This window comes from Clytia hemisphaerica, unplaced genomic scaffold (assembly GCF_902728285.1).
Source record: "Clytia hemisphaerica strain Z4C2 unplaced genomic scaffold, Clytia hemisphaerica genome assembly, whole genome shotgun sequence".
Taxonomy (NCBI): domain Eukaryota; kingdom Metazoa; phylum Cnidaria; class Hydrozoa; order Leptothecata; family Clytiidae; genus Clytia; species Clytia hemisphaerica.
In genome coordinates this window covers 139130-161902 of record NW_027104500.1, presented here as the reverse complement: position 1 = coordinate 161902, position 22773 = coordinate 139130, and the positions used below count along the sequence as shown (strand labels likewise).

At 34.4% G+C, this 22773-nt stretch overlaps 2 protein-coding genes across 2 annotated transcripts; one reads left to right on the top strand and one right to left on the bottom strand.

The window, feature by feature from the left end:
* The first annotated feature begins 874 nt into the window (after positions 1-874).
* On the top strand, positions 875-12547 carry LOC136821758 (U4/U6 small nuclear ribonucleoprotein Prp3-like). The gene is made up of 13 exons (XM_067077970.1): positions 875-1122; positions 2777-3009; positions 3523-3668; positions 3851-4039; positions 4637-4752; positions 5770-5857; positions 6902-7062; positions 7381-7475; positions 8589-8732; positions 9467-9566; positions 10006-10190; positions 10712-10914; positions 11823-12547. Exons 1-13 carry the CDS (start codon positions 899-901, stop codon positions 11964-11966), a joined length of 2028 nt encoding a protein of 675 aa, XP_066934071.1. The 5' UTR covers positions 875-898; the 3' UTR covers positions 11967-12547.
* A 425-nt stretch (positions 12548-12972) lies between these two features.
* LOC136821757 (excitatory amino acid transporter 3-like) lies at positions 12973-21424 on the bottom strand. Its single transcript, XM_067077969.1, has 7 exons — positions 21361-21424; positions 19096-19273; positions 18512-18663; positions 16227-16432; positions 15686-15957; positions 14363-15174; positions 12973-13844 (listed from the first exon to the last, which is right to left on the bottom strand). The coding sequence occupies exons 2-7, from the start codon at positions 19233-19235 to the stop codon at positions 13663-13665; spliced, it is 1764 nt and encodes a 587-aa protein (XP_066934070.1). The 5' UTR covers positions 19236-19273; positions 21361-21424; the 3' UTR covers positions 12973-13662.
* Positions 21425-22773: the final 1349 nt, after the last annotated feature.

Sequence of the window (22773 nt, the reverse complement as noted above, 5' to 3'; positions counted from 1 at the left end):
ATAAGTTCTAAAGGTTTTGGGATACCCAAATGATTGGGGATTCCTAAACCCTGGAGGACCCTATGAATTATTAGTGCATAAACAAGCTAATGGGCTTTTGTTGAAACTACAGTTTAAGTTAACTCAGATTTACTCTGACTCAATTTCACTAAAGTATAGTGTTTTATTATTTTTAATTCCTTGATCTGTGAATTTTTCATTGCATTGCATAAAAGTAAAAAGAATAGCCATACAGAGTGTCAGGAAAAAAGGATCAAGTTGAAACATACCGTTTTAAAATTTTGTGAGTGTGTTTAAAGCCAATGAAAAAGTACCCATCACAAAGGCTTTTTACAAAATTTAGTTTTTAACGCCGTAAAATCAATATACCTTTGTATTATTCCCTTGTTGCGCAAAATGTACCTCTATAAAAACCCAAAGGAACAAGAGCGAGAATTCATACATTTTGTGAATATGTACATAAAAACTTTTTACTCAAAGTTGTTTTTCAAATCGATACTTTTTTTCTGGACACCCTGTAGAAACAGAATACCTTTAAAGGGACAAAATTTTGGCAAATGAGCCCATTCGCCAATTTTGGTGCAATTTGGCAGAATTTATTTTGGCAATTTAATGAAATTTCTAAAATTGGCGAACAGAAATAATTTTAATAAACGACCCATTTTTTGTTGAAATTTTGGGCTTAATAAAAAGTAGGAAAAAAGGATTTTTAGGAGAAATAGAGATTGGTGTGAAAGAAATTTAAATTTGGCGATAATTTATTTTGGCGAATGGCCTATAAATCTAAATTTGGCTAGAAGAAGTTTTTTCGCCAAAATTCGCCAAAATTTCTTCTCTTAAGGTAATGACTTTACCATATGATTTATCTTTTCATGTTTAGAATAATAATTTATTCAATATGCCATTAACAAAGAAAGAGGTAGATGAATTGCAGCCCATTATAAAGGAAACTGTCACCAAAAGACTTGGGTTCCCTGAAAATGCTGTCATTAAAGCTGCTGTCGCTTGTCTCCAAGAGGAGTTAGATCATGATATGGCAACAGAAAAGATGTCTTCACTTTTGGGTGATGATCTGGCACCGCGTTTTGTTGAAGATCTTCAAAATGCTGCCAGCAGGTTCAGGTAATAAAAACTTTAAATTTTGGGAAGGCAAATCCATAGAAAAAAGTCCCTCTCATATTTTTTTTGGTGTAATTTATTTCCAATTCATTATATATTTAACATGTTGAAGATTGTGTAAAACAGAATGAATAAACTTTTAAATGTTTTTATCACCTCAAATTACTGTATAAAAGAAGACATTTATCTGGATATTCCTTTTTGGATCTACCATTGGGGTCTTTTAAATTAACTGCTCCGTTCGCCACTTCACCTGGTAAGAAGCCGAATTTCACTCATTCACGCAATAAACATTGCATTTTTAGAACTAACTTTATAAGAACATGAGGCTTCGGTTGCGAAAATATTAAGAGAAGTTAAGAACATTATTAACACTTACGAACTGTAGAACACCCAATTTCTTATGGATTTGACGTTCTTATAAAATAAGTTGCATGCCCATGGGTAGGAAAAGGAAGAGAATATTTAAACTGAATTTCGGATTTTTATACTTTTTGAAACTTATATAAATAATATTATGTATGATGATCAAAGTTAAGACTAATTTTCTCCGTCTATACGGAGTGTAAAACATATAAAGTAGTCAGAGATAACACATCATCTTTCTATGAATAATGTGACGGAGCCCGATTTTTGAAAAAAATATTTTTGGGCAAATTTCAACCAAAAAACGGCTAAAAAAAGGGTTTTTAAGACTTAGTGAAAAAATTGGATCATTAATTTTTTCTGATTTTTTGCATGAAAGTAGGGTAACATCATTGGTAAAAGATGGCTGAAGCAGATTTTCAAAAAAAAATCTTTATCTATAAGAATCGCTATTTATAAGCATAGATCAATGTTCTTGTAGTCATATTATTATTTTTATTAAGATGAAAATGTCACGGTGGAGGGCAATGGTTTGAGTTTTCTAGAAACCACGCGTATTGGATGGGAAATAAGTGGCTTCGTTTCTCATCAAAGCTTTCTCTCTAGCCCTTTCGGGGGCTTTAAACTCAATGGTTTCAAGGATAAAATTTCGTTAATTTTTTAAAGAAACCCGTCGCACTAAAGCGATGTTTTTACGCAATTTTCTGAATGTCTCTGGGCTTTTTGGGCCTACCTCGGAGGTCCTTTAAATTAACATTTGTCCGTTCGTCGGTCCGTCCGTCTGTTACCAGTTTTTCTCGAGATTGGCTCATTAGTTTTTTCTGATTTTTGGCACAAAGGTCCAAAATAGTGATATCCAAAATGTGACGGAGACCGACTTTCGAAAACCTGAAAAACCCGTTTTTTTTGGCATTTTCTCGAGATTTCATCAATAGTTTTTTCTGATTATTTTAACAATGCCAACCATCAAACATGATTCAATTGTCAATAAAACTGATTTTTGCAACTGGATCTTTCTATTTTTTCCCTACTCCCCATCAACAATAAATGATAAAATTTAAGGAGTTTTGCATTTACGCTATTAAAAACGCTATATTTTCTGTCTGATTGTTTTCATTTTTCTACTTATTACTATCTAACTTTCATAGTCCAGTAGGTCCATTCAGCATCTAGCTTGTTTCTATTTTTATTGTTTGGAAAGTGTTCATTCTTAAAATTCAGTGCAATCCAAGTTAATAAATTGTAATAGAACTTCAAGACTTTTTTCTTCATGATGATGATTTTATATTAGGAGAAGTAAGTCTGCTGTTCGAAAGAGACCCAGTGTAGCAGATGAGGATCCAGAAAGTTTAAAGAAAGCCAAATTGAACCGACTATCAGCTTTGATTGACGATGAACCATTACCTCCAACTTTACCAGAGAAAACAGAGAAACCACCTGCAAATATGATGGAAAATGCTAGCAACATTAATGCCATGGTGGCTAATGTCAAAAGACAGATTGAAGAACGAAAGAAAATGTTGAGTAAGTCCGTTTTCAAAAATTTATTTGATTTAACGTCACAAAGATGTTCGTCTCCATGCTTTTTATAAAAACGCGTCCAGTGTAAAAACCCTCTTTTTTTGTAAAATATAGAGAGCAGTAGCTTCAACAAAAATGTTTTTTCACAACATAAATTATCCTAGGGTACATAATATTGATTTTAATGTTGAAAATGATTAAAAATGTACCCTATATATCACTTAACTTCACCCTTTAAGTATGCAGTATTTGTGCTCTACATGGACCTGCAGTTTAAATCTCTCTCTTTATGGATACCCACTATTTTTAAGTATCTTGGCAAAAATAAATCTAGCATAGTTTCGTCAATTTTCAGATTTTCGGTAGGATTAAAAATGAAACATTTGAAAAGATAAAAAGCTTTATGGCATTTCACCACTTACACGACACTTATTAATCTAAACCTTAATCCCATAGAAACTTGTTCTAATATGATAATCAAAATTTTCTCATTCATATTTCATATATTCTTCATAGTCCAATCTGGTGTTGCTCCAGCTTTGATCCAGCAATCTGACCAAAGGGTACAGAAGACTAAAGAACAACAACAACAAGCATTGAGAGATGAAAAAGCGAAACGAGCTGCTGAGCTACAAGCCAAAATTGCTGCCAAATCTAACAAGGTGAATAAAGCATACTTTACATTCCAAGATATGATTACATACAATATGCAATGTCTTATGAATTAAATCCTAAAAAAAAAATTGTTTGTAAGTGACATAAAATCAGTCAATACGAGGCTTCAGTAATGGATATAACACAACAATGGGAATCTAACTGTTTTTTTTTTCTTTTTCCTATTTAGCTTCTTTCTGGTTTATCAGCTTTGAAGAATTTACCAATCAAACCACAACCAACACAGCCTGCACCCGATACAGTGCCGATCAGTGAAATGACCAGACCTGCTGCAGTCGTTCTGGATGCTGAAGGGAATCCTATTGATCAAGCCACTGGTCGTCAAATCTCAATCACCAAGAGAATGCCAACGTTGAAGGTTTGTTTGTTTGGCTTTGTCTAGTTTTATTGTCGGAATTGATCATTATATTCTACATCTTTTACTCGACAGAATTAGGATGAGTCTTTAAGCTTGAATTTTAACACTTTTCAAAATTAGGAATTTTCATGTTTCAAAATTTCAAGGATGATCTCGACTCAAGTGAGTAAAAATTTCAAAAAGATACCCAATTCAATTCCTTTACTTTTTATGCTAATTTGCCTACTCCAATTGTTTTAATTTTGATTTTGAATCGTACATAGTAAATTGTAAGGTTTTAATATGGACTTGCGAGATCGATGAATTTGTGAGATATCTAAAGGGATAAACAAATTAGTAAGAAAAAAATAGAGTTCTAACGTAAGAACCCAATTTTAGAAATTTCATGTTTTCATTTCTTGACTTTAATGGAAAAAAGAGTTAGGAAAAAACATTTAATGGTTTTGCTCAGAGCCATGGATGGCAAGAGATCTCAAACCATCTGATTATCCCTTAAAATCTGATCAGTGTTTTTTTTTAAATGGTACAAAGAAAATTGTAATTTCTTTAATGAACTTTATTAGATATTTAAATCTAATCACACATTTTGTGTTTCAGGTTAACATTCGCGAACGAAAGAAAGAGGAGTTGAAAAATGAAGAAGTTCTTCCACAAGCTTCTACTGCTACAATTGAAGAGGATGATAGACCCATGCATTTTGACCCTAGAATGGGGTGAGTTTTCAATTATATGATGGGATTGTTGAGTATCTCGATTGGTATCATCTATTCCCTGAATGTTATTCCTGAACACCGACATACCTAGGGGGGCTGAAGTTTAGTGACGCCTTGAGGGCCAACCATGGTTTGGCCTGAGGTGGGGGGGATTTTGAAAATTTGAGCTCTAGATTGCTTGAAAATGCACTCAAAACAAAATGCTGTTGTTTAAAAGACAATTATGACAAATTAAAAAAGAAAAAACTTTTGCAAATTATTGGGGGGGCATATTATTTTCGCCCCCTCCCCCCCCCCAGTTACTATGGCACTGTGTTGGCTTAGACTTTTCGATACCGGGAAAATCTTTCGTTGCCTCATTGTAGGGGAACTCAAGCTTTCCTTCCTCTATGACAAATCTCTTTCAATGCAGCAATATGTCTTCTAAAATGTAGACTTAAACATTGCAAAGTCACTCTTAATCTGTCGAACCTCGTGAAACTATCGCATTATTATGTCACAGGTTTCTGAAAGTTTAAACCTTTATAGTAGGGGGCAAACCCTTAGGACCCGTGACATCTTTTATGCGACGCAACCAAACCTTTTCCATTTCAAATAATGAAGTATTTATAAGAGTTATATATAAGAGTTTTTCGCGAAGGGGGGGGGGCAAAGGCCTAGGCCTAGGCAAAGGCCTAGGAAAATATTTTAGGACTCAAAAACTGACGTCACCCCTAAAATTTGACTAAATCTCAAAGTCAATCAAGTCCGGAACCACTTATACCAATCGAAAGCTCTCAAAAAACGATATATAGAGGACTTTTAAGTGGATATGATCCATTTCCCATCGTAACTCGAGTAAATCGACCGAAAATGACGTCAAAACGTAATTTTGACGTTAATGTCGTCGCATAAAAGATGTCACGGGTCCTAAAGGGTTTGCCCCCTCCCCCCGATCTTTAAAGTCTTAAAATTTAGCAAAAGGTTTTTCGATTTGACAACTTTATTACTGATATAGACTTATCATTTTACTTTTAGAACGGCACCGGCCACAAGAGGTCGAAGAAATTTCACCTTCCATCGTCCTGGTAAATTTCAACAGCTTGGTCAAAAGATGAGAGCTAAAGTAAGGAAAAAAGAACTTCAAATTTCAGTTTTTAGAAAGTTTTCAAAGACTAATCGAATTCAACCCAACATTTTGTCCGGCCAGGTTGGAGATATTTTGTATGCAGATATGGTATATAGAGTAAAGTTTCAAAATATCTTGGCCTAAATTTTCCCCGAAGTCAAGATATTCGAGTCACGAGTTTTCAATTTTTGTAAGAACACAATACAATTTTAACCTTAGAACTGTGTAAGAACCTATTTTTAGAAATTTCAAATTGACATATCTCTGGACTTTTGAAAGTTTGAGACTTGACTTTAATAGGGCATACTTTTAATTTTTGAAGAGTTGAGTCTTTGCCCTATCAAGAATAATATTTTCCGATCTTGAGAATAGATCCTGATTCTTTGAGATTTTACCTGAACAGAATGAAACGTTTATCATAATGCTAAATTTATTCGCCATAGTTTTATTGAAAAATCAAAATTTATTACAGTAAGCTTTTCGGCTACACCATCTTCAGTACAAAGATAGAATGTTAAAAATTTTCTATACAAAATGTAAAAAAAATTGCCTAATTATCTACAAATAAATAATTCATTCATTCATCATATACTCTAAGGTTCGCAATAAACGGGGGGGGTTGAAAAATTTTCGAAATTTTAATAAGACAATTAAAGTTAGATAAATATAGGCTAAAATCATGCTATTTAGAGCAAAATAAGGGGCCTTCTCTTTAACAGCTGAAAATATTCTTGAAAACTAATTTACGGGGGTTTCTAATAAGGTCCAGGGGTGGAAAATTTTCGAAAAATTAACAAGCGGGGGTGGGGCGTTTATTTGGAACCTAAGAGTAATGAAAGGCGCATTGCTTTCTCTTGAAATTCGTTAGTAGCCCCAAGTTTTTATAAGTATCGGGAAAATTTTCGAAAAATTAACAAGCGGGGTGGGGCGTTTATTTGGAACCTAAGAGTAATGAAAGGCGCATTGTTTTCTCTTGAAATTCGTTAGTAGCCCCAAGTTTTTATAAGTATCAAACCAGATTTTGTTTTTGTCAACAACCAGGCGCAAATGGAGAAGCTACAACGTCAAATTCAAGAAGTGGCCAAGAAGACAGGCATCTCTTCAGCTGCTAAGCTAGCTATGGTTGCAAAGAAGGAAGAATTTGAAACGAAATATATCCCAGATATTGAGTGGTGGGATATGGCTTTACTACCCAATCACACGTAAGTTCTTTGATATGGCCACATTATTCAATATAATTTTGTACAAGTTTTGTTGTAGTATACTTTTTAGCTCAGAATTTCATGTTCTACTATCCAATGATAGCAATCGTTTTTTTTTAATTCGACTTTGGATATCGTCAATTTTTTAATTATTTTGGAGGTTAGGAGTTTCGCCTGTGACGTCTTTTGTCAAGCCTATTTCGCGGGCCCTCTCAAAAACGGCTCAAAAATTTTCTTTCGAACCAATCAAATACGGTTGTGTCCAACGAAAGATGGGTTGCCCCCGCCCACTACTTATCATTCTTTGTTCGATTTTAGGTACAAAGATTTGGATCGCGCGTTAAAAGAAGATGAAGAGCTATTTACGGGAGTCACAAACCTCGTTGAACATCCCATTGCTAAAGATGCACCTAGTACGTTCCCCATTCAATACATAATGTTAGCAGAATTCTCTTCATACTTTGACCAAAATCATTGTGTTTTTTTGTTACTTCTGGGTCTTTATTTAACGCTTTTTATTTCTTTCGTTCTTCGTATTTAAACTATGAATTGAGAAAAGTGTTTTGTTGGCTTTCTAATAGTTTAGCGAGCCGGGGATCTTTCTCACAATCTAACGACCATAGTCAGAAAATTGATTTTTGTATCTGAACATAGAAGTTATGTTTTAGATTCTTTAACACTTTTAACAAAGAATTGCCTTTTATAAATTGCTTTTTAATCAAAACCCTTAGAGTAATTTTAAGAACTTGATTGCAAAAATGACGTTATGAACTTTAAAAAGACGTTAATAGTTGCATCACCTTCTTTTATAAAAAGTGCTAAGTTTTAATGGGTAATTAACCTTTTTGTTTCGATGTTTTTTCAAACTGTCTATAAAGAATTGAACTGTTTAAAATTTTTGGGGAAAAATTTTCTAAATTAATGCATCAAAAGTTATGGTTGTTTTTCTATAAAAAATTGAGATGGAAAATTGGTCAAAAAGCACTATTTTCAAGATTTTGAAGTAAATAAGCTTTTAGAAAAATTTTCCGAAAATATAATTTTAGTTCGATAAAAGATACACCATCTAGCACAAAAAAAAATTAAAAATGTTTTTTCCTCGCCGAAACTAAGCTCTTCAAAGTTGAAATACTCTTCTTCGCAAAAGTCATTTTCTTCTTCATCAAATGTTTTCATTGCGATTTTTGAATTTTCAGACTCGCGGATAGTTGGCCTAACAGAAAATGTATAACATGTCAAAGTTTTCAGAGCCTATAAGTGGCTAAATTTAACGAGTAGATAATTTCGCGAGACTTAATTTTTGCGGGATTTATTTTCGCGAATTGGTCCCTTTTTCATTTTTTGACCTAGGGTTTTTGTCAAAATTTATGGTTTAAAATTTTCGCGAGCATAAATTTTTTCGAATTTTCGGAAAAAACTCGAGAAACTCGAGAAATATATAATCCTCGCGTCCATTTTGTCCACTTGAGCTACTTAAAAAGTTCAAATTGTTCAAGAATTAAGTTTCTATTATTTCCATTTTTCAGGTCAGCCGAAGTCCATGCCCAACATGCCGGTGTTTTTGACAAAGAAAGAACGGAAGAAGATACGCACACAGAGAAGGCGTGAAGAAGAGAAAGAGAAAAATGTGAAAATCCGTCTCGGTCTTGAACCTCCCCCGCCGCCCAAAGGTTTCTGACATTGATATTTTCAAGGTTGCCCTGAATCAAGTCAAATGTAGAGCGCTCTAATCGTGCTGTCGACTTCAAATTTCGTACGAATAAAGGCCGGTCTACCCTTGCGTGCTATCGCACCTTTTGGCTTCAATACTTTTTGCTTGGAAAAAAAATTACTTCTTAAGAATGTAGTGCGCACTTGAAAAAAAAGTTGAATACATTTCAACTTTTTCGACCGTTACGTCAGATCGTGCCAATGGAATTGTTTCATTTTTCTTTTGACCAATAGCGTGGAAGCTTTGCTCGAAAAAGTGCGATCGCAGCGCGCGCAAGTGGAGACCGCCCTTTAGCCACACGAAGTTTGACGTGGTCAACACGATTAGAGTGCTCTTCTACGTCAAAATTTGAAACTTATGGAAACTTCTTTTTGGACCATTCGGTATTGTCTGCTTTAAAGTCACCGAACTCTAAATTAAGATTGGAATGAACATTTTCGATGGAGAGTGCCTGTGGCTGTGTCTAAAAACGGCTGACTTTTTTTAATCGAGGGAATCTACGCTGTGTTGCAAACTGGTAGGCGGTTTTGCCTTCACTAAATAATGATTTAGAGTTTGGTGCGAAAATCATGCCAGAGGCGTTGTGTATGCGAGCTTTCAGTGAGAAAAGCAACAACTTTTCTCACTCACTCCAACAATTTTTTATCGGTTGTTCGAAATCTCTTGAATTTAGATCTCGTATTTTCTTCACAGTGAAAATTTCCAATTTGATGAGAGTGTTGGCATCAGAAGCTGTTCAAGATCCTACAAAAGTTGAAGCACATGTTCGTGCACAAATGGCTGCCCGACAAAAGTAAGTCATCTTAGGTCAATCATTCAAACTTGTAACGAAGTTACTTAAACGAAAGTAAAATTATAGAAGATTATAATTTATTATAGGATTTTTTCACTTTGTAATATTTTGTTCTTTTTTATGTGAATGTGGATGTCAACGAAAGTTACCATGAAAACTGTCGGCTTACACAAAACCTTTCTCCCTCTGAGAAGCACCCTATAAAGCGCATTGCCATTCTAAGGGTTGTCTGACCCCCGGCTGAATGAATAGCTTATATTGGGTAATCTATTTTTAGTGATAAGTAATTGAGAGCTGAGAGAGTAGGTATACTGCTCCATCTCAGGATTCGATCTTCCTACTCTAGCACTGATAGAAAAAGGGGATAGACTCTGTCACTCCCGGCTCCACTTATAGCCACCAGATGAATATACTCACTTTTTACTTTAACTTTCCATAGAAAACACGAACAGGCGAATGAGGAGAGGAAACTAACAAAAGAACAACGTACTGAAAAGAAGATCAAGAAGTTAAAAGAAGACACTTCTTTGGGTGTTCACATCGCCGTGTACAGTCTCCTTGATTTGTCAAACCCTTCCAAAAAATTCAAAGTGGACACCAACGCAACGCAATTATACTTAACTGGTTTGTATACCCCTGTATTGTCTGTCTGTCTGTCTGTCTTTCCCTATCCGTCTGTCTATTAAGAAACTATTTTACTCTTATGGTTTACTAAAGTACTAAATCTGTTTAAATATCGTAACATTGTGTTCTTTTCTTATGATAAAAACGGATTTGAAATCAAAGCTCTACCTATTTAAAACATTCATCTCCAAATTTGATATCCGTTCACAAAGTATATGGTAGTTTTGCGTGGAGTGTATTATCCATACAAACTTTAAAGGTTTTCTTTTTATGAGTGATATCGTTTGCTTACTCATCGATTTTAATTCACAAGCCTTTTCACATTGAATTGACACGAATATGGAGCAAGATTGGCTATGGAAATAGGAAAAGAAAAACATTTTTTGCTTATATCATCTTAATATAACAATAGGCAGACACTGTCCCGACATGAAATATGTGTCTGATATGAAACGGGAACACTTATGTAAAATTAAAACCTTTAATATTCTATTTTAGTGAAATGTATTTTCGTATTTTAGGGAGTGTCCTGATTACTAAAGAACTAGTACTTGTCATCGCAGAGGGTGGTCCGAAATCACAAAAGAAATTCAAGCGGCTCATGATGCACCGTATCAAGTGGGATGAAGACACAGCACAGGGCAGACGGCAAGATAAAATCGATAAAAAGAAGCATGAATACAACGTTGAAAAACAAATGAACAAATGTCAACTCGTGTGGGAGGTATGTATATAATTCCGGGGAATATTCCTATTAACCCTAACCTGAGATCAGATTATGGCTGTTTTCTGCCCACCACTCTAAAGCTCTAAAGGGATGGGTGAAAACATACAATCTGACGAATATGCAATCTCGAAATCGTAAGGACCGCGTTCGTCTAAAAGGACTAGGAATGACAAGAAAGTTGTGTGATTGTGTTTATGAATAGGGGGCCGTATCAGTTTTTAACTTTCCGGCGCACAACAAGATTCTTGTTGTAGAATTTTCTGCGGGAGGACTATTTTCCTCAGATGTATAATTTTCAAGTGCCTTCAGAGGTTTACCGTGCACGTAAGAAAATTATAAACAGCTGTTATCAGGTTAATTAACCCTGAATTCACAAGGTCAATAACGCCTAAATATCTTCCTTCGTGAACTCGTCAATGCAGCAACTTTGAGATTTAACCCCGGTAACCCCAACCCCTTTTACACAGCTTTAAGCAACACGTGAGGGGTTTATCTAAAGAATCCTGCATTACTAAAAATAGACAAAAAGAACGACAAATTTCATAAAGAACGACAAAAATTGCCGTCCACAACCCCGGAAGTGATTACCACCCCTACGGATTCATTCCCCTTTGGTTATCACGGGAATTAACTACAGGTGGTCTAAAAGAACGAAAAATTACGCATGCGTGTTACAATGCAGGATTTTTTAGAGGAACAGATTGCGTATACACCTATTAAGCCTTAGCGATGCGGTTGACTTTTCAGGGAGATCAACGATGAATTTACTTCTCGGTGCATGGCATTTTAGTCAACCTTCAATCATAAAATTCCCGCCAAAGCTACGATTATAACTCATTGACGTCTATTGACAAAGATTCATTAAAACTATCAATTTCTGAAATTTTCTTTCCTTTTTTTCTCAGGGTACGGCAATAGAAAAGACGTTTAGTGATTGGAAATTTCATTTATTCAAAACCGAAACTGAAGCTCAAGAGTTTTTGCGGAAATCTAATATTGAACATTATTGGAATCTGGCGAAAAGTCGATCACTGTTAGAAGAAGACTGATTGTTGATATTAAAAACTCATTCAGGCCCGGTGGAACAACCGTTAAGGCCGGTCACCACTCCCCTTTCGCGCGACATGAACGAAAACGTTTTTTGTAAGGTCATTTGTCGGCTGAAAAATGAAGCAATTCCATTGGTCGAAATTGACGTAACGGATAAAAAAGAAGAACTTTCCTAAACTTCCTTCAACTTTTTTTTTTCGCGCGAAACTTTTTTATGACGTAATCTTTTCTTTAGGCAAAAAAGGTTGAGAAAAAAACTGTCGCCCATTTCGCGCGAAAGTGTAGACAGGCCTTTAAAGTGGGCAGGCTGAAGGCCTCATGAGATAAAATTCGCTAGGAAGTAAGGAGGCTGAAGTCTCTCCAGTCTCCCCGCTTCCGCCGGGCCTGTCATCTGTTTGTACGAAAATGAAGAAAGTATGAATTGGTTTTACCAGGTGAAAGTATCTTCTTTTACAAAATATGCGTTTGTTGCTGAATTGTAAGTAGATTTCGACTTCACCTTACTATCTTATGGACTTGAAACTAAGATGTTAATAGCAATGGTGGAAAATAAATGCAAACATGAAGTGGATAATTTCAAGGACTATGCAACTTTGCTTATTTCGGTAAATAGACCTTTCCAGAATTCTAACCTGAATAGATTTAGACCATGTTCGCACATGGGGCTATTTTTTTATTAAAAAAGTGTCGGACGGAAAAATCGATACTTGAATAGGCTATAAAAAACTGAGAGGGAAAGATTTAGAATTTGATTTTAGTGTCGGACGAAATCGATAAAAAAAAACTTTTGAAAATTTCGATTCACTATGTACACGTTTCTATTGAAAGTACGAGAAAGAAAGATGCGATAGAGACATATAGTTGTCTTCAAACGTTCCTCTTTCTTTTGAACAGTATTTGGAAAATTGTGGAACAAAAACAGAAAAGTTGCATAATTTCGTGAAGTCATTGCAGTGGTGCATATCATGAATAGGAGATGAAAGCTTTTTTTTAATTTTTTAAAACTGAAGTTTATTAATTCTTTTTTTGATATTAAAGATACAGAAAAAAGTATTTACAAGAAGAAAAAATCTAAAGCGCAATCATTACTACACTCATATAAAGAATCATGATATACAAAAGATCTCTTTTTTTAATTTATAACAATTAGTAAAAATCATAAATTTTCATTTTCGCATTAAAATTATAAGTTAAAACTAATATTTACAGTATAAGGGAGTTAGTTACCCTTTCGAATGTTTGATCACTCCGCTGAGGTAATTAATTACATTAATTACTTTAGTTTTAATTAATTACCGAAATATTAACCCGCTACCATTACTGTATGACTAAAAACCGCGCTTATACACCCCAATTTACTTAAGGAAAGTCTATCGCCTAATTCGAAAAAGGTTTTCACGGGTCGAATTATTGTCATTTAAGCGACTGAGTTTGGAAGATCTCGGAGGGTTCTAATAAGCAACATTAATACTCAAAATCTTTACAGAGCTGTATCATTGCCATTGAAGCGTCTTTATGAATTAGAAAGAGCCTAGTACTATTTGGATTGGTAGTATTTTTTTAACAAGGAATATTGGTACTAAATTTTTATAGAGCAGTAAGTCTGTTGAAACGACTTTATGAATTGGGAAGTACTCTTTGGCTTTGTAGTATTTTTAAAAGAGCTCTAAGAGGGAGCATTAATTCTCAAAATTCTTACAGAGCAGTAAGGCCATTATACATATTCATATTAGGTGGATTTTCATCATGTTTTCCAGTAAAATTTTCAAATCCTTCTTCAACACGGTGCACTTCATCCAAAGCTTTTTGATCTTCATCCATTTGTTGGAGTTCTCGTTGTGACAAGTGGTGAACGATACCAGCTCCATAAGCATCACCTGGTGAATAAATATATGGTAAGGTTTATTCATGATTTGTTAACTTCTGTAGAAGCAATCCCTTACGCAAATCGAACGTTTGCTTTCAGAATGGCGAAAGTTACGTAACTTAACATAACATGAAAAAAACCTTTAGTTTTATTTGATAATTAATAGCATAATTAGGAAATTGTTAAATTTTTAGCTTCCTTTATAAAAGTCATAACATTTTTGTTGCCCTATACTAACGCAGTCACGTAAAAGATGACGAGAATTTCAACATCACATGAAATTTCATTTCTGTTTTATCTATTTGCTGTTTTTACACTTTAAGTTTACTAAATTCTATAGTTTACAGGAAAAAGTTGTTTGCAACATTTGTTAAGGAACACTTCCCTGGAAAATTGTCATTGATTTACTCTTGTATTTTTTGTCACATTTAGGTTGGTATTATAGCTAAAATAGCAGCATATAGCAGGCCAAAAAGTAATTTAGTTCTTTTATCATCATAGCCAAACAATAAAATAAACTTTCCTTACCTAAAACATTAACAGTCGTTCGTACTCGATCCAAGAACCAATCCACTGCCAAGATGAGGGTCACTGCATCTTCTGGGAGACCAATCGTCTGCAATACAATCAACATGGTCACCAAGCCAGCCTGTGGTATTCCGGCAGCTCCAATTGAGGCTAGAGTTGCTGTTAAACTAACGGCAACATATTGACCAAAATCTAAATCAAGACCTGAGTTTTGAGCAATGAAGATTGCTCCGACCGCTTCATACAAGGCGGTTCCATCCATGTTGATAGTGGCACCGATAGGGAGCACGAACCGTGTGACACGCTTATCCACGCGGAGATTATCTTCGAGGCAGGAAAACGTGACTGGCAGAGTTGCCGAACTGGAGCTTGTACCGAAGGCCGTTAGTAATGCTTTGATCAGACCAGTAGCGAATCTGAACGGATTCTTTCTGGTGACAACAGCGAATATAGCAGGCAACACCAAGAATGAATGGATAATCAAACCAACAATGACAGTCACCATATAGAGAGCCAGTTTCTCAAATGTTCCTTCAATATCATTCATGGATGCAAATTTAGCTGAAATCAAACTCCATATACCAATAGGTGAATACCACATGACCCAACCAACCAACTCCATAACAATATCATTTAACACAATCATCCAATCAACGAAGACGCGTCCTTTCTTTCCCATCTTCCCTAACATTAGACCAACGACGATGGAGAAAACTACGAGACCGAGAACATTGGTGCTTCCTTTGTCTGATGGTTTATCAGGCATCTTGACTTCACGCCATTCTTTAACCATTGTTACGTTTGTTCCATTTCTATGTTAGAATCAAAGAGGGAAAAGGGTAAGACTTTTCTGTTCATTTCATTAACTCAAAGCCAATCTACAATCATGGTCGAAATATATTGAGAATTCCGGTTATTTTAACGTTTTTCAAGATTTAAAGTTCCGGCGAAAAAATCGATTTTGAGCTATCAAATCTATTTAATCGAATATTTCAATTTGGGATGGTTTGGCAGACTTCCAGTCTATATTCTGAGCCTTATTGGACTATTTTTGAACTTTTAAATCCTCAGATTCCATGTTTAGCGTTATAAATCTACCCTTCGAACCTACTTTAGAGCACTTACAAATCGATTGTGGTTTCAAAACTTCCTGGGGAATTTCCCTTTTTTCTCAAATATTATGACCTTGATTGTACTAGTATACACATACTGAAGCTGGGTACTGATCTTGCATAAGCTATTTTTTATTGGATTTTTCAGGTCACTCAAATTTGGATAAATGAAGGATTTAACATATGGATTTGAATTTGAAAATCTACTCACAGTACACTCTGGTAAGTCAAATATTTCCATTCTGAATTCGTTTGATTTTGTAAAGCTGTTTGGTTGACTTCCCAATGATTCCAATTCATTTGGTCAGCCAATGTCTCATTACTACTCCAAACAGTCGTCCTTTCATCATGTTTCTCAAACTTGACTCCTGTCACCAGTTGTGCTATACAAGCTTTAACAAGATTGTCCGGAAACATGTTGCGAATTAGATCGAGGAACGAATCTAACGGACGAACTCGTTTATCTTCTTTCTCACCTTCAGCCTATTAAGCCGAAAAGAATGTTATTGGGATAATGTTCATTACGCGCTTTTTTTATGAGAACCAGTAAATTTTGGCTCAGGCTTGGCTCTTCTTAATATTTTTTAAATTCTCAGGCTTATCTGCTCTTACGATGTTCTTAATACACTGAGCTATCGTAATTAAAAACTTCTTGGGCTTAGGATTGTTCTGAATTTGTTCTTAGGTTTTATATTAGCCAATTTTCAGCTGAAAAATAAATATTTCTTCTTAAAAAAGGAAAAGATACATACCTCTTGTTTATTTCCACCAGGATATATAGCTACTACCAGAATGATACCCAAGATGACAGCACACATTGTCGTTCCCATGTAATACAAAACCGCTCTTTTTCCCAAACGTCCAGACGCCCTTTGGTCAAGCTCCGCCAATCCGACAATCAAGCTGGAGACAATTAAAGGGAGGATCAACATTTTCAACATTCGCATCAAAAGTTCACCTGGGAAATAAAAGACAATAAGGTACAATATAATATCATACTAAGTTTTCTGATTAAAAGTATTACAAAAAAAGTAGTTTTTTTTATAAGAACATCCATAATTTTTGAAGCCTTCGGATGTTCTTAAAAACTTTTTGGGTTTTAAGCCTAAAAATGTTTTTAGCATGCTCTTATTTTGACCATTTTGTGAGTATTTTTGACCATTTTCCTAAGAAAAAGGGTGTTTTTGAGACCACAAAGCCATAAAATGTTCTTAACTTGTTCTTAACATTTTGGCCATCCAAGCCTTATGTTCTTATGTAGTTTGTTCTTATAAAAAACGTGTACATTAAAAGAAGAAATTTGGCCTAAAGAAAATTTGGCGGATTTGGGTACCCAAAATCCGCCAAATTTAATTCCCACTAAAATGTATTTTTTTCTGCATTATTCGCCATTATGGAAGCAAACGTTCGAATTTGCTGAGGCGATCCCTTATGCAAATCGAGCGTTTGATTCCATAATGGCGAAAATTACTTTACTTAACATAACATGAAAAACTTTTTTGTTGACAATTCAAAAGTCTTTTCAAATTATTGTAGGGGTTGTAGTAGAACGAACACTTTTTCGTATATTTCAGTGATTTTGAAGTATGTAACAAACCAAGGGGACCTGGAAAGAGCCAATATTCATGAACATGCAATGGAAATTCACCAGAGGAAACTATCAGTCCAAAATTGTGCAGTAAGTTTCGTAAAGAGTATTTTTGTTTTTCAAGTGTTTGGTGGTAGATGTTTTTTAGGATTCTTCCTACATGAGATGTTTCGAATCTTGAGTTATTGCTTTATTTCTGAGATTTAGTTTTAGTTGTCCCTACTGCTGAACTTTCATTATTTTCAAAGTAGATTTGAGATTTCAATTCTTTTAGGACATATAAATCGTTGTAGTTAGCAAAGTATACTACACGTCTTTTTATAAGAACATCCAAAAGTTTTGAAGCCTTCGGGTGTTCTTAAAACTTTTTGAGCTTTTAACATGTTCTTATTTTCGCCATTTTTTTAGTATTTTTGTCCATTTTCCTTAGAAATTAGCTGTCTTAGAGTTCGCGAAGACTTAAAAATGTTCTTAACTTGTTCATTATATTTTAGCCATCGAAGCCTTATATTCTTATATAATTTGTTCTTATAAAAAGATGTATGATCATTTTAATTTTGTTGTCTAGACGATTTTATATATGATTTAATATTTTTTTGGAGTTTTATTTCCGATAATTCTGGCGGATTTAAATGAATTCATCTATCTGTAGCTCAAAAGAATCACATGATTTGCATGAATAATTTATGTTAAATACTACAATAGTAGCATAATTTATGCAATGTTAAATTCCATGAATGGGGTCTATAGTAGTACCGAAATAGACATTCAATAAATAATTTAGATTGAACCACGAGATAAGGAAACAAAAATCGAAAACACTTTTTCCGTTTTTCCTCTTTTTTTCTCTATGAAACATCAAGAGACCTTAGAAACTCCCTTAGATGATGATATTAAGTTTCTAGATTGAATGAGTCATTCATTTTATTCCCCAGTGATTTTACTCTCTCCATGTTTGACGTCAGTTGCTTAGGTGAAGGGCTCGATAGAGGTGTGTTGTGTTCCTCTACTTCTCTTCTCTTCTCTGTTTATTCTTCGTGATTCACCTTTCAGAAAATAATTCTTCCATTTTGTGTATTTGTTTTAGTTTCTATACTGAATAATTCCTTTTTGATCTTGTTTTTTTTGTACATCCAAATATTTTGAAGCACTCAAATGGTTTTAACTTTTTTAGTCCTAAGCCTTAAAAAATGTTCTTAACATGTTCTTATTTTCGCCATTTTTTGAATATTTTTGTCCATTTTCCTTAGAAATTGGGTGTTTTAGATTCCTCGAAGCATTAAGATGTTCTTAATATTTTGGCCATGCCTCATACTCTTATATAGTTTGTTCTTATTAAAAACGTGCATTGCCTTCAAATAAAGAAAGAAGATGCACTCAAAAATTGGACATAATTTTCAACAATGATTACTATACCACTAAACCATTAATACTGTATGTCTCGCTTACCTGGGAATCCTAAGATGAGGAGAACATTTTTTCGGATTGGTTGATCGAGGTTTTGAATGGGTTTATTACAAGAGATACCAACGAGAAATCCCAAACAAACACCAATGATGATGAAAATCATCAGCTTCTCGCGTCTCCAGAATCGTATATACCTGAAAATATAGATTGGATTTTAAAATTGGGGTTAAATTTGATCACATGTTTCAGTTCATATTTCAATATTGTCAGCGTACCTATAGTCAAAAAGTTACGCAAGGAGTTTTGTGGAGATATTTTTTTGCATTCGAAAATTTTTCCAAGAAGCACTGAAATTTATGATTTAAAACAATTTAAATTAGTTTGAATCGCATCCCTCTACATACCACACGAATCCAAAAGGATGCAAGCAGTCTACGTTTTGAAAGCACCCTTTTCACAAGCTCATCCAGAAAAGGGCCATAAAAAAGCTGCCAACACGAAAAAACGCAACAAACTAGATTTAAAAGGGGACCACTGCTGAGGATTTGATTGAGATTCGAACCCAGTGCTTTTCACGTTACTAGCACAAAGGGGAGGAAAACTTTGTTAAATTGACGTCATCTTACCAAGGAGCATTATCATTGAGTGAGGAGGTCGAACTTTCGCCGCCATCTTTACACAAACTTCCTTCAGGACTTGTTTCTCTCAAATTGATCGTCTCTCCTCCGCCACGATTCAACAATCCTTTGTCTTCTGATTTTCCCATAATCCTTTGCCTCCGTTACTTTTGTTACGTTTGATTTACTGGAAAAGAAGCGAAATCGTGACCGTTTATTTAAAATTACAGGCAATTGCAGGTGACTATTTTTTTGCATAAAATAGTTGAAAGAAAATAGACGCTTGTACGAGAAGATTTTAAAAACCGTTAAGTTTCTTCTCAGAATATCATAACATTTAACACAATTTTATTATACAAGTTGCAACATTCTAAATCAGCTTAACTGTACTTATTAATGTTAGTTGAAAAGAATTTGGCATGATAAGCAGCAGCTATCGTACTCCTCTTTTGAACTCTAAATTCAACTCAATCTTTCATTTAATTCTCGTCGTGATTTGGTTTTAGTTTGGTTTTTCAGTGCAACCCCTTTTCCTTCATATCAAGATTTTCTACGTCAAATACCCATTTTTTATAAGCAACTTGAATTTTCAGGTCAGGTCTGGGGCTGCTTAGCATTCTAGCTCATTTTTTATAAAAAATTTTCTTAGGTCAACCCTGATATTATACTATATTTATGCTTATTGGGTCAAGGGCTATCGTTTGCCATGCTTAGATTATCCAAAATGCTTTTGCTGTTTCGTTGATTTCAATGATTTATTTCCCTTTTTTGGAAAAATCTGGGTTCCAGGTTACTTCCCTAAATAAATTGTCTGGCTATCATTTGGGTGATTTTCGCTTTTAATAATCTATCAACAATTCAATAAAAATCTTTTAACTTTTTATGTAGCCACTCTAGGCCGACTTTAATTGGAATACCCTAGGCTAAACCATACCTTCCTTTGTTTCCAGCGTGAAACCACCACCTATATACGAAGAGTAAGGCCTTAAAGCCTGTATAAACTTGTATTACCCTTGCCATATACTACGGCTATGAGTTAACAGTTGAAAATGCAGCCAATCAAATTTTGTTATTCTTTTAGCTTTTTAAACTTATTTTTATTTTAGTAAGTGAGGACAGCGCTAAATTCGATTTTTTTTACAGTTCTGGAACCCTTCATGTGTACATCAGACTGTAAAAACCGTCTTGGACTGACTTTACATGGAATACCCTTATCTTGAATGAGAAATTCTCACTAAAAACTGAGCTATATGGAGTATGTGTAGCCAATTTGTTCTTCACACCAAGTTCACAATATTAAACAGGTTTTGCTATCGCTCACGCTGTTTCTTATTTAAATCTATTCATAAACTTATAGGCTATGAATTGGGAATCTGAGAATTTGATGATTTTTCACTAAAGTAAAAGCAGATGTTTTTTTGAAGTTGAATTCGCTACTTTTTAATTCTTCACCTTATACTTGTTGTCGACTTTATTTTTAACGTGTTACAGTGAAAAAGTCTCTCTTTTTTCCCCTTCCTGGGTATGTCCTCTTCCTTTACAGATAACAGGCAAATTTCTTGATCAAAAACAACTTCGTTTTTGTGGTCTAGGACTGTTCAATTTTGCTACGAGACTTAGATGACAAGAAAGGAAAGATAATTTCTCGAGTTGATTTGATTAAGTCTTAATACCCTCGTTTATTCGAGTTTCTATTATTCAAATCTTTCTATACTTCGAACTAAATACCCCCTTCTCACAGATCCACTGGAAAAATTTGCCAAAATATCGCCCCCGATGGAAAATAATCCTCAAATTTTATCCCAACTGAAAATAATCAAATAAACCAATCCTCGCTTGCAAAATATTTACTAATTTTCCCATCCCAGCTGAATTTTCTGACTTGAAAAAGAATTGAAATCCCCACTCACAAAAAATATGAGAATATCGAGTTTCGGTTTGTTATTTTTATACCCACTGGCTCAAAAAATCCTACCTATGAGAAGGGGGTGTAACTAACTTCAAGTATTGCCTCGGACGTGCGAAAAAAAACAAAAAGGAAACAAGAACAAACTATAATTTAAAAATTCAAAATCCAGAAAATGTCACATGGTTAAACAAAAAAATTCTACCTGAAATTTAACAAAAAATTTTAGGCTTTTGATTCTTATAAAGATATTTGAAAAACTGTACAATTCGAATATTACCGCTCGTATTCGAATTAGCGAGAGAAATTAATTCACTGTCATTAAGGTCATAAGCTCTACGCGTACGTTATCAAATCTTGGAACTTACCTAAATTTGTGTCCGTGTTACTCTAGCTTCCAAAGTCAACTAAAGTATTATAAAATTAGAGATACATATTCTAACATAATACTCTTGCACAAATCCTAATTCAATTATTAATAAAGTTTCGTTGTATGAAATTCATATTTGATGCCTTTTTAGTCATTTAGTTGAATGCCTTGCTATTTTATCGAATGCCGTTAAGCTGCGTCTTTTCATACCCAAATTTTCAATAATTCAAATAATTTTCTGCATTTTTTCTAATAAAATTAATAATAAATTTTTATGCTATTTATCCAATTTTAATTAATCAAAATCTTTCCATTCTCTGTCAAATGCTAGCATTATTTTGAATTCCCTTGCTTTCTGTCATATATTTTTGATGCCCTTGAAAGACTTATTTACAGCTTCTATAACTAAATAATTCTAAAAATATCACCTCGATTGCTTCAATAGGGAACCTAAAGCAACATCGACTACACGTTTTTTATAAGAACAAACCATATAAGAACATAAGGCTACGTTGGCCAAAATGTTTAGGCTTTGGGGCTGTTTGGGGACTCTAAAACACCCGACTTCGTAGAAAAATGGACAAAAATACTCACGAAATGGGGAAAATAAGAACATTTAAAACTTAAAACTCAAAAAGTTAACATTATCCCAAGGCTTCAAAAATTTTAGATGTTATTATAAAGAAAACGTGTATAAGATCTTTCCTTTTTTTATACCCTGCATTCAGTAATACACAAAATTTTAGATCTGTGCGTTGAAATACGATCGCTTATTTTAACTCGTGCGCTTTCTTTTATAAGTGAGGAGCCTCCCCCCCCCCCCCCATCACCTTTCAAATCACGCAATCACGCAAAAAAAATTCCAAATCACGTTCTTGTGAGTTAAATTTTCTTATCACGATCACGTTGGTTCCTCTGATCACGCAATCACGCACTTTGACATCCTAAATCATAAAATCACGAACTTGAAAAAACGCCAATCAGTCATCACAAAAACCGCTTGGGGCTTTGATGAGGCTTGGCTGTTTATTTTTTCGGCCTTATGGGCCTTGTTCTTATCTTGTTCTTATTTTTGGGGTAAACTGTGAATAGTTTAGATTCAATACTTTACTTTACTAGTTTGACCCTTTTGGTTAGAGTTCAGCCGTTCAGCAATACCTAACTCGGCACTGTTCTTAAATTGATCTTAACATTTAAACCATGTCATTAAATGTCGAAGACAGTCAATAGCAAAATAAAAAAATATGTGAACACTGGGTAGATAACGGCTCACATTTACGCTTTAGACTTTTAATCAAGGCATATTATTCCAATCGAAATTTCAAAAATATTTATAATTTCTTACCTACTTAAAGTCCAAAATTCTTGCGTCTTCAATTTGATTCTCCTCTTGTTTATCTTTGCTAACTAT

Excerpts from the sequence above, each read along its gene's own strand:
- LOC136821758 (XM_067077970.1), top strand. The coding sequence starts at position 899 with ATGCCATTAACAAAGAAAGAGGTAGATGAATTGCAGCCCATTATAAAG. Across the intron at positions 8,733-9,466 it reads ACCTCCCCCGCCGCCCAAAG|TGAAAATTTCCAATTTGATG; the intron begins GTTTCTGACATT and ends TTTTCTTCACAG. Across the intron at positions 10,915-11,822 it reads AATGTCAACTCGTGTGGGAG|GGTACGGCAATAGAAAAGAC; the intron begins GTATGTATATAA and ends TTTTTTTCTCAG.
- LOC136821757 (XM_067077969.1), bottom strand. The coding sequence starts at position 19,235 with ATGGGAAAATCAGAAGACAAAGGATTGTTGAATCGTGGCGGAGGAGAG. Across the intron at positions 16,433-18,511 it reads CCTCATCTTAGGATTCCCAG|GTGAACTTTTGATGCGAATG; the intron begins GTAAGCGAGACA and ends TTTATTTCCCAG. Across the intron at positions 15,958-16,226 it reads CTGGTGGAAATAAACAAGAG|GCTGAAGGTGAGAAAGAAGA; the intron begins GTATGTATCTTT and ends TCGGCTTAATAG.